Here is a 12,523-nt window from a genome sequence, read left to right as displayed (position 1 = left end):
TTTTTTTTTATTTTTACTCAATTCGGCTGGTTTTCACCAGTTTCGGTGGATGGTGCCACGTACAAATGTTCTGTGGAAATATATTTTTCAAAGTGATTAAAGTGTATTTTTTTACTTTTATTTGATTTGCATGCGTTTTGCTCGAGAATGCTCTGTGATGGCATCAGCAATTGAATTCGTTTCGCGCGACTCGTTCTTTTTTATCTCCGGCGTGTTTTGAGCGTTTTCGCAAACTAATGTTTTAATGTCGATTTTTCGAGCGGTGATTCATCATTAGAGGAGCGAAGGATTTCAGAGGAGTTTCGAAAAAGGAATTTGGTGAGTTTGTTCTGATCAGAAGCGCATGATTCCAATGCGTAAATATTAACCATTTGTCGGCCAGAACGTCTACCGAACGTATCCTATGGCACTACCCTTTCCACCAACATGAATGCGGACATGATTTGAGCATCTCTATCCACAGTCAACGTAAATATTATTGACGGTTCAGATCACTTGTTTGGTTTCGAGTCTACAGGTTGTCAATGTAAGGGTCTCTAAAGGGACTTTTTTCATATGTAGTTGGTTCCCGGTGGCCACAGTGACCAACTCCGGATCTCCTTGAGGGTTTCTGAACTAGACTTACATGTCTTTCATTTAAGCCTAAAAAACTGAATCGCTTAACACAATTATTTTAGGCGAGCTGCTTGAACTTTCCAAAACTTATGTTTCAGCAAAAAAAAAATCCCACAAGAAAAAGTTGTTAGAAAGTTTTAACTAGCTGGATTATTCCAATCTAAAGTTACATTGATTTGAATTTTGAAATGGATTAAAAAATATCAAAGTCAATGGTCGTGGTATTTTTTTTTTCAAAAATTATGCCAGCAATTTTTAAAGAGAATCCTCGAAGAATTTCAAGGGTCGAGATGTTTTTTCAAAGATCATTGTCAGAGACAACTTTGGAAGAAACCGTGAAGAAGTCTTGAAGGATGTTTATAAAGGAATAAGAACAGGGAGAAGCTTAGCAAGAGGATCTTGAACAATAATTTTGAAGGAATTCCTAGGGAAATCGGAAAAGAATCACTGAATGATGTCCTGAACAAACCATGGGAGTAGTCCCAAGTAACATTAGTAGCTGAATGACAGATTGTTTAACTAAAATGTTGTTTATACAGCTACTTTCAGCTAAATAAATTGTTATTGTTATTACATGGGATACCACCGACAAAGTAATACCTGAAGGAAATTTAAGGCAAATGCCTAAATTGATTCTTGGTGAGATTCCAGGAAATATCCTACCTGGCGTAACATCACGAGGAACTCCAAAATAAATTTTCAGAATTGCCCTTTGAGGATTCTCTGAGAAATCTTTGAAGAACTAGGGTCGATGTACCAATAGCCGCATAGCTAAGAACAAAAATTCGTATAAAATCGAAAAATAACGCTATTGTCATTATTTTTTCATCATCTGAAAGCTTTTTATCTTGGTTTTGTGGGAAAAATATGAAAACTACGAAAACTCAAATGTTTGCATTTATTATCGCATGCATGTGCCTATAGTAGTACTATTTCTAATTTCTGTTCCTATAGTAGCACTAGCATCACGGCGTTGGCAAAACACTAATCAAAAACATATTTTTACAAATCTTTTATATTTTTCCTTCAAAGTATGGATCAAAAGCTTTCGTTTGATGTAAAAAAATTGTAATTTATTAATTATTTCGTATAATAAAAAAATAGTTTGTCGCAGTAGTGCTACTATAGGAACAATAGGTTTACTATAGGCGCAAGGGAGCTCAAATTTTAAGCAAAACTAATTATTTCGATCATTTTTTGAACAAAATCAAGCTGTGTATCAATGGTACTTAGATAAATACCTCCGGACCTTCATGTCAAAAAATGTTTTGAAAAGGTTTATAGCAAAACGGCCGTAAAAAGCCACTAGTGCGACTATAGGGGACTGTTCACTAAGGGAACACCGACCTACTCTTGGAATATTTCCTTGTTGCTGTTTGGTATTATTTTTCGGTTCCTAGTTCTCTTTTTAATCCCTTTTGAATTATTTATGTCAGAATCTTGTTCTCCTAACTTCCTATCCGACTCTGCCTCTGGCTTCGATCCTTGAAGTTTGAAATTGAAATTTTTATACCAGAGCTTCTTCCCTAAACGTTAAAATATAAAACTTTATATGTCTTCATTACTTGCAGGCTTCACGTAAAAGAATCGGAAAACGCGCTGGAAGAATCGGAAGTGATCAGTTCAGTCGATATCAATATTCTGACAACCACGACCACTGAGTTGGATAAGAAAAAGCCGGTCTTGAACGATTCGGTCAATCCTACTGCACAGCAGAATACCAACAATAACCAAAGCAGCAAACAAACCGAGGTTCCTTCAGCTGTGACCACAAATGTCGGCAAACACAGCGGTGAGGCAGGAACCAACACAAAGCTGACCGATTTCTTCCAAGTACGACGAAGTGTGAGAAAAACCAAAAAAGAAGTTCAATGGGAACGGGACCGCGATATTGAAAAGGCTATTCGCGAACAGCGGGAATCTGGTTTGAAGGTATAGTTTCACCGCAAGAAACCCGACCTTTGCAGCTTTTGCAGTAATCGTTTCGAATGGTTATTTTAGATTCAACACTTTGAAGAGAAGGGACGTGGAATAATAACGACAAGGCCGTTCATGAAGGGCGAATTTGTAGTGGAGTACATCGGCGATCTTATAACAGTCTCAGAAGCGAAAGAAAGAGAACAGATTTATGCCGAAGACGACAACACCGGATGTTATATGTATTACTTCAAGCACAAAAATGTGCAGCACTGGTAAGTATTGTAATCGAAGTTTTGTTATTTGTTATTTAAATTGAGTAGTGTTTGATCCGTTGATTCTGTTGTATGCTCCTTTGAGGGCGAGCGACGGAATACGGATCGTGTCCGGTTCACATAGTAACTGCAATGTCGGTATCGATCATCCGTGTATGTGTTCACGTATTCATTCAAAATTATATCTTTATCGTTAACCAAAACGAATCCTTTCCTATATCCAAACTCCCAGTGTTTTCAACATCTCCCTCCCATACCCAAATTGACCTGCATTCGGACGCAGTCGGCGCCGGAATTGTTTGTTATATTGCGCATTTCTTTCACCACTGGACTATCGCAGAAGTTTTTACAAGTGCGGAAATGCTAATATACCGTGACCTGCTCTAATTCCATGTGTTGCCTAATAGGGTGCAGAACCACTTGGGCACTTCCATGCATCACCGTGGCCTGCTCTAATTCCGACACCGACTCGATTTGAAGCAATCGCGCACTTAGGTACATTCTAACATTATTTTTGTTTGTTTGTGTGTGCATCTTTAGTTCAAGTTTTCATGCCTTTCTAAATACTACTTAACGTGCTAACGTTTGTGACAATCATTTAGAAAAATAAATAATATAATATGCTAGAAATCCACATAATTCCCAAATACACGGTATTAGGCAACACACGGAATTAGAGCAGGCCACGGTAATTTTTATGTGGAGTGTATTTTACACCCACCTTATTATCCGTGTCAATTTTACCCACTTTTGAGTGTGTTTAGCGTGGTATGTTTAACCTTACTCTATGTTGATTTGTTTTCATGTTGTTGTTTATGTGTTAGTTGACAACATAAAATCAGTGTTGCCACATTTTTTCCGATTCTCATCTGTGTTTTCGGCTGAAAAAATCTTTTTTATCTTAAGTCAACCTCTAAAAATCTTGGTTAAAATCTGTGTCACAAAAATACCCAAAATTTTTATTTCTTTGATCAAAAAGAATTTTTGCAAACATATTTTGACTGTTTTTGGCATGTCAATATTTTTTAATTTGAAATTATGCTTCTAAAAGTAAGTTAAAGGTACATAATAAATTCTAAAATAATAAAATACTTAAGTTTTTTGAGGAAAACTAAACAGAGTAAAGGCATATCTGATTTATATCTTCCAAAATCGTGTCCTAAACTCGTGAAATATGATAAAATCTTAAAAATCTTTTTTATATAAAAAATCTGTGATCTGTGATCACAGATATCTGTAGGCAAGAACAGGAAAAAATCTGTGTAATTACAGATAAATCTGTGTATGTGGCATCACTGCATAAAATCCACCACAGTGTTTTGCAAATGTATTAATTTGTTCATTTTGTTAAAATATTTAATATGTTTGTTTAGTGTAGTTATAATGTACAGGAAAAAATATCGAGTGCATTGTGTCCGCGAGTGCAATAACATTAGGTCTCCATCCCCTGCCATGCCGTTGCAAGAAAAGCGGCGGCAATTTAAACATATAACAGTCGAGCACGGTGGCAGAACACGGAGAAAATGAAGAACTCAAAAGTGAGTTCATTCCGCTCAATTGGGTCCTAAAATGTTGAATGAAATCTTGTTTTTATTCAATAACACGAAAGAGCATCTTACTGCAACTACTTTAGCAATTTTTCCAGCTCAAATAACGGCTATATCATGTTTAAACTTTAATTTAAAAATTGGGTCCATAAATGAACCTTGACACTTAAGATCATGTTTGACGTTCGCTTAGTCGACAAAAACAGCACAGGGATTTTAGTTTTAACACTGGGGTTGTTCCTATCTGACATTTCGGAAGGAACACGGAAAACAAAATACACCCAAAATATGAGTTTAAGCCAAGGGGTGTAACAAAATCTAAAAAAAAATGTTTTTTGGATTCAAACCAACGGAAAACATTAGAAAATTGAGTAAACATGTGTTATTGGCCTAAACTTAAGCGTTTGGCACTAAAATTGAGACAGGGCTTTAGGACCCTATTCGGGGGGTTCGTGTGTTAACCTTATTTTGAGTTGATGGGGTAGAAGTTGTTTTTATTTGCAGCCATGCGAAAAAATACCTACTGGCTAAGTTATTTTCACTCAACCGGCAGATCAAATAACTCAACTTCCAGTTAGTACTGTAAGTTGACACTTACTCAAATTTGAGGTAACGCACAAGGGTTCGGTTTTTGGGTTGTTTTGCTCTTCGCTCTCTGACAACAATGTAAGGAGCAAATGAAATAGGGAGAGGAAAATAACTTTAAAAGTACGTTAAAAATACTCAAATATGGGTTTTTTATTTTCTCCGTGAAGATGGTGACGTTTGGATGGCGATTTGTGCTGGTCGGAACGATGACGTTTTAAGAGGAGAGTGTTTCGAACCACGAAGGGCGACGGTCGCGTTTGATTTGTTTCGACGAACTCGGAAAGTTTTCGCCACCAAAACCGGGAAAATTGCTGTTTCTTTTCGGAAGAAAGCTGGAAGATTGTTCCCAGCACCGTGATAGTGGTTCCCGATCAGAAAGTGCCGGCCCTTGGTTTCGAGAACGCGAGTGTTGTGTAGTGCAGTGAAAAAGGGGGTTCCGTCAAAGGTTCCCAAAACCCGCCGTCTTCGCTACGCGGCCTCAGTCAGTAGAGCCTAGTCTCGCCCGTGTAGCTTGTCACCAAGAAAGATGAAGACAGGGGCGTACCACCTGTGGCAGAATTCTGCGGAATCTGCCAGGACTGCCTACGGAGAGTAGGCAGTTCGCTGTTTCGACACTAGGTCGCTAAAGGGGGTCCGACAAAGGAGTCAATCTCCTTCCCCTAGCTAATTGTAAAGGACAGCTGTTTCGTGTGGCTTTTGGCCCAGTGAAGGAGAAGAAGAATAAGGAACTTCGCACAGTCCGTGCGGAACGAAAAACCGGGCGACCACCGCCACCGACTATTATGCCAAACAACTATAATGCGAAACGACTATAATGCCAAACGGAGTAGACCCGTGTCACATACACCCATCACCTAGTACACCTAGTACCTACACTTCTACGAGTATGATTAATTTATTGTCCGAGCATATAGGACACCTCAAAATGAATATCTGTAAACAATGATAGCTTCTAAAATTTAAGTGTGATGATTTAACATGCCAATTTTATGTTTAGCGCTTGTTGGATCGTAAACTTTTCAATAAGTAATAAAATTAATTCCAAAATTATTAAACAAATTTCAAACAAAAAAGTTTCCGAACGGCTATGAAAAAGTCAACAAAAAAAAACAATAGAAAGACCATAAAGATAGAAGTTAATGTGAAAATTCAATATTCATTGTCAGGCAATGCAGAATTCGTTCTCATTCGATTTTAAAGCACGATCAAAGCAAGTGAAGAAAATCATCCTATCTGTATCGGTCTATAATCGGCAATGGGCCGTATGAATAAAATGTAGTAAAGTTAAGTTTACTACATTCTCGGTAGTAAACGCTACATGTGGGACACGAGTGGAACATGTTTGTGTCATTTTCCTTTCTACACCTTTCGAACATACTACAAACAACGCGTTGCTATGAATAAAAGTAGCATTTACTACAAAGCTACTGGTAGTTAGCTTCAGAGGTTGCTACTCATGCTTTGAAATTGTGGAATTGAATGGAATAGTTTCCTTTTGCGTGAAAATCATGGGAAAACGATATAAGTTTTGATATTTCAGAAGGTATTTTGAGTTTTGCTTAGGAATTCTGAGGTTACGCCCCGCCAATTCTGAGACTCCGGTAAGATTATTGGCTGTAGCAATTTGTAATATTCGTGTGAATTCTGGCATTACGATAATGATGTTATTTCTTAGGAATTTTGGGATATCGGAGTGAATTTAGATATTTATAAAGTAATTTGACATATAAATTCTGATATCTAAAATTCTCAGATTTCCTTTGGAATTCCGGAATTCCTGTAGGGCTTTAGGATTCCGATAGGGATGTCGGATTTTTAATAAAATTCAATGATATTTTTAATGATAATTCTGGAATTTTAAAAGCCATTCTAGAAATATTGCGGAAATATTAGAAATCTGGTAAGAACACTAGAATTCGGGTGGGAATGGGATTCCGGTTATTAATCCCTTGGAATTCTGTGGGTATCTTTGAGACTGTATTTCTGTAAGAATCTATGAGATTTCGGTGGGATTGCTGCGAATTGGGTGATATGAATAAAAAACTTTGAACTTTACTACATGTAGCATCTACTCAAAAACAAAATCCACAAAGTTTACTACACTTTTGGTATGAATAAAAAACTTTTCGAACATGTAGTACTTACTACTTTCGAACATGAGCAGTGACTGAAGATGCACGTTAAGAAATTTCCATTCAGAGTGCAGAGTGATTCTGCACGTAAAGAACAATCTATTCAGAGTGACGCTTAAAATTAATACAATCATGCATATGAAGAAAATGCATGGAATTTAATCGATTACGCGACAATTTGCACAAATCATGAAGGTGCTGTTATTTGACAAAATTTGTAGTGTAATTTTGCGATTAGTCTGGTATTCTCTTTATGTCTATGATTTTATGATGATGGTACATCAAAGAATTTTCTGGGTGGTTTTCGGCCTTCGCCAACGCCAGTGATTGATGATTTTTTAAATACTAGCTTAACATCTATGAAGAGATCTTGAGATTACAGCTATCAAATTTGGAACCACATATTTTCTAGCACCAGTACTGAGATTCTGGTGAAATTGCGGTAGAATTTTGATGCTCCCCGTGTGTTTTCTTAACAGCATGTTGAATTCCGGAAATTCTAAGTGCTTCTGCGATATTCTCGTTATTTTGGTGGGGTTTCTGGTAGTATCCTTGTAATGTCTAGAACTTAGAATGTCGAGATTTTTATGGGAATTGTAGTGATTCCATTGGTAGTCGTTAGAATTCAATGAGGATCTCCCCTAAAACACCAGGATTCCCTTTGAAATTATCAAAATTCTTGTCGATTTCACAAAAAATCCCATTGAAATCTATAAAATATTTATCGATATTCTAATCGTTTATATTAAAGCTTTGCTTTGAAATTCCAACGGAACTGGAGATCAACGGAATCTTAAAGGTTTTTACAATAATTACGATTGATTTTCAGAATTACAAATATTCACACAATAATTCGCAGGAATCCCACCGCAATCTCATAGATTCTTACAGAAATACCGTCTCAAAGATACCCACAGAATTCCAAGAGATTAATATTCTGAATCCCATTCCCACCCCAATTCTAGAGTTTTTATCAGATTCCTAATATTTCCGCAATATTCCTAGAATGGTATTTAAACTTCCAGAATTATCATAAAAATCCGACATCCCTATCGGAATCCCAAAGTTCCTACAGGAATTCCGGAATTCAAAAGGAAATCTGAGATGTCAGAGTTTACAAGTAAAATTCCAAATTACATTATAAATATCTCAATTCCTACCGACATCCTAAAATTCTTAGAAAATAACATAATTATCGTAATGCCAGAATTCACACGGATATTACAAATACCTTCTAAAATATCAAAACTCATATCGTTTTCCCATGATTTTTACTCAAAAGTAAATTATTCCATTCAATTCCGCAATCTCAAAGCATGTGTAGCAACCTCTGAAGCTAACTACCAGTAGCTTTGTAGTAAATGCTACCTTTATTCATAGTAATGCGTTGTTTGTAGTATGTTCGAAAGGTGTAGAAAGGAAAATTACACAAACATGTTCCACTCGTGTTCCACATATAGCGTTTACTACCGAGAATGTAGTAAACTCAACTTTACTACATTTTATTCATACGGCCCATGTGTGAATATTTGGAATTCTGGAAGTCAATCTTTGGAATTATTGTAAAAACCTTTAAGATTCCGTTGATATCCAGTTCCGTTGGAATTTCTAAGCAAAGCTTTAATATAAACCTTTCGAATGTCGCTAAAAATTTTCTAGATTCCAATGGGATTTTTTGTGAAATCGATAAGAATTTTAATAATTTCAAAGGGAGCCCTGTTTTTTAGAATCTCTCTCTCTGAACTCTAACGACTACCATCAGAGTCACTACAATTCCCATAAAAATAAATGCATTCTACATTCTAGAAATTCCCAGGATACTATCAGAAACTCCACCGAAATAACGAGAATATCACAGAAACACTTAGAATTTCCGGAATTCAACATGCTGTTAAGAAAACACACGGGGATCATCAAAATTCTTCCGCGATTTCACCAGAATCTCAGTACTGGTGCTAGGAAACATGTGGTTCCTAGTTTGATAGCTGTAATCTCAAGATGTCTTCAAAGATTTTAAGCTAAAATTCAAAAAATCGTCAATCACTGGCGTTGGCGAAGATCGAAAACCACCCAGAAAATTCTTTGCTGTACCATCATCATAAAATCATACACGTAAAGAGAATACAAGACTACTCGCAAAATTACACTACAAATCTTGTCAAATTACAGCACCTTCATGATTTTGTGCATATTGTCGCGTAATCGATTAGATTTCATGCATTGGTATTAATTTTAAGCGTCACTCTAAATAGATTTTTCTTTACGTGCAGAATCACTTTGCACTCTGAATGGAAATTTCTTAACATGCAGCATCAGTCACTGCTACCCGTATGTAGTAGAAGCTCATGTTCGAAAGCAGTACGTACTGCATGTTCGAAAGGCTTTTTATTTATACCAAAAGTGTAGTAAACTTTGTGGATTTTGTTTTTGAGTAGATGCTACATGTAGTAAAGTTCAAAGCTTTTTATTCATACCAGCCGCATCTATAACTTCAAGCTCGATAAACAACACAGCTGCGAACGAGAGCCCCAAAGAGAGAGCGTTGATAAAACCAATTTGAACCAGGTTTGGAGCTTGTTTTGATAGGTTTTCATCACGTATTATGGGGACCTTCCTTAGCCGAGTGGTTAGAGTCTGCGGCTACAAAGCAAAGAAATGCTGAAGCTGCCTGGGTTCGATTCCCGGTCGGTCAAGGATCTTTTCGTAAATTTCCTTGACTTCCCTGGGCATAGAGTATCATCGTACCTGCCACACGATATATGAGCAATTCTCGCTGAAACCAGGCCGCCATCGGCACCCATCGTTAGAATTCCAATTTTATGTCACTGATCGCTAGTTTTCGATAAAACTTAAGGGTGGTCCTTTCTGTTTTCTCAAATTGGTGGACCCCTCGTACGCCAGCTAGCTGAACAGTTTGCGAAAAAGCCCATTTTTTGATAAATCTTGGGTATTTCTTCATAAGACATATATATTTCGCTTGGAACACATAGCAAACTTAGTGGCATCATATAGAGAAAGGATATAGCTTTCATTTGAACTTGAAAAAAATTTGGCGGCCATTTTGAATTTGGCCGCCATTTTGAATTTTGTTAGAAAAATCGATTTTTCAGTTTTGAATTCTGAGATCACCATCAGAAAGCTGAGGAAAAATTGCGTAAGATAGGCTACAAAAACTAGGTGAGCAATGGTATTTACCCTATGATATGAACGATTTTCTAAATCATGTTAGCATTGTTAGCATTCAACATTTCGAATTTCAATGCTACCGTTACACTTATTCTTCTTTTTCCTCACGTTACGTCCCTACTGGAACAGAGCCAGCCCTTCAGCTTAACTAGTTTTAAAAACGAATTATCAAATAGGATTTTGTTAACGCTTATTTGCTACCTGAATGATTCTTCTGCATATCTTCGAGTTGTAAAATAGCATTGTTTCTTTCATTTATTTGGTCTAAAACCATTGATACAAATGAACAATCAGTTGAACAGCTGAGATAAGATAAGAAAGATAGAATCAGATTTTTTTAACGGCAACATGATGAGCACTGAGATGGTAAAAAATCATGCAACTGCTAAAAACTAAGATGGCGTCGAAAGCCAAGATGGCCGCCAGTTTTTCTAACCTCGAAATTATACACCTGCGTTTTGGCATTACGTCCACATAAGAACAAAACCTGCTTCTCATCATTCAATTTCGCTATTTTTCACATGCATGTTGGGCGGTACTAAAAACGATACTTTATGGCTTAGAAAATCAAGGATGTTTTTTGCTTCAAAATTTAAGACTTTCTTTATGAATTAATGCACTTTTGTCAATGTTTTACGTTACACGCAATCTATAAACTTCATACAATGTTGTTATAGGGTAAAAAAATGTTTGTTTAATACAATCAATGTTTTTTGACGGTTTTCATTTATTGAATTTATTTATTCATTATTACTGAATTCAATGATATGTCGAAGAATTATTCTGTTGTCAGAAATCGCATTAAAAAAGAAAATTCCTGTTTAATAACCTGGATTTATAACTAAAGCTGAGTACCAGGCTCGGTTCCAGTAGGGACGTAACGTCAGTAAAATGAAGAATAATAAGAAGAAGAGTATACGTAACCTTTTTTTATTGGTAGCCTCTAAATTCGACATGCTGAGTGCTATCAAGGTGAAAAAATAATTCTACTGCCTAAAATCAAGATGGCGTCAAAATCCAAGATGGCCGCCAGATTTTTTTCACTAAAAATAATATTCTTATTCTTTACTCGACTCGAATAAAACACCAAAGGTTGAAAACTTGTTTCTTTGTTGTACAAAAAATGATGTTTGTATTGATTGCACTCGCCATATACGTCAAAATCGTATAACATGATTTAGAAAATCGTTCATTTGATAGGGTAAATACCATTGCTCACCTAGTTTCTGTAGCCTATCTTACGCAATTTTTCCTCAGCTTTCTGATGGTGATCTCAGAATTCAAAACTAGCGGTGCGCTAATGGTGAAAAATCGATTTTTCGAACAAAATTCAAGATGGCGGCCAAATTCAAAATGGCCGCCAAATTTTTTTCAAGTTTAAATGAAAGCTATATCCTTTCTCTATACGATGCCACTAAGTTTGCTATGTGTTCCAAGCAAAATATGAGACATATCACGTGAAGAAATACTCAAGATTTATCAAAAAATGGGCTTTTTCGCAAACTGTTCAGCTAGCTGGCGTACGAAGGGTCCACCTCTCAGTCGATATCTCAGAACAAAAATAAAATCGTGATTGTTTCTGCTTCGACCTGATACATAGAAAAATTCTCAAGTTATATGTATAAAGAAGAAGCAGAATGCCAATTCTTTGGATTATCTATCACAAATAAGCACGTCATGTGCCTTGTTGAAAATTATTGAACACTTCAGCAGTCGCGCTGTTGTAATTTGTACAAAACAGGTGAAAAAAATCTCGCTTTTCGCACACAGCATCAACGCAGTGCTTTTGTCGTAGGTAAACTGCGCCACAATCGAATGATTAGGACAAATCGAAAAAGATCCTCCTGTTGGTTGAATTTTGAACACCCCTATTCTCTTTCTCTTGATGTTAGCGACGATTGTTTTTGTTCTTATTTTTATTCCACTTTTGCTAAACTGACTCGTTGTTCAAAAAAATAGTAGTATACCATAGCTCGTGAAAATTAGTCGCGTGTTTGATGTGTTCTCGAAGACCCGAAACGTTTCGAATTTGTAAGCGTTTACAGTCCGCTGCTCCCGGCTGGGACACCTCCCATTCCACTAATAACTAATCACATAACGCTCATAACGCTCGGCGATAGATTGCTAGTAGAGGGCTTTTAAATCATTATATAGTTTTATATTAGCACTATATGCCAGATTTGGCGAAAAAGGGACTACGCGTTCTTAGTAGTTACCTGGTGACTAACAGTTCTCTACGCTATATTATTCAATTGTTACCTCT

General features: G+C 36.6%; 1 protein-coding gene across 5 annotated transcripts in view; it reads left to right on the top strand.

Annotated features, from left to right (window-relative positions):
• Nucleotides 1–12,523, top strand: part of LOC5570016 (N-lysine methyltransferase KMT5A-B) — a 54,026-nt gene that overhangs the window by 35,022 nt on the left and 6,481 nt on the right. For all 5 annotated transcript variants that reach the window (XM_021853284.1, XM_021853285.1, XM_021853286.1 and 2 more), the window contains exons 4-5: nt 2,187–2,547; nt 2,617–2,807. In XM_021853284.1, the coding sequence (XP_021708976.1) occupies nt 2,187–2,547; nt 2,617–2,807 (552 nt within the window). The remainder of the gene's footprint in view (nt 1–2,186; nt 2,548–2,616; nt 2,808–12,523) is intronic.

Source organism: Aedes aegypti, chromosome 3 (genome assembly GCF_002204515.2).
Source record: "Aedes aegypti strain LVP_AGWG chromosome 3, AaegL5.0 Primary Assembly, whole genome shotgun sequence".
In the NCBI taxonomy this organism is placed as follows: Eukaryota; Metazoa; Arthropoda; class Insecta; order Diptera; family Culicidae; genus Aedes; species Aedes aegypti.
The sequence above is the reverse complement of the archived record's forward strand: the minus strand, read 5'-3'. Positions and strand labels throughout refer to the sequence as shown.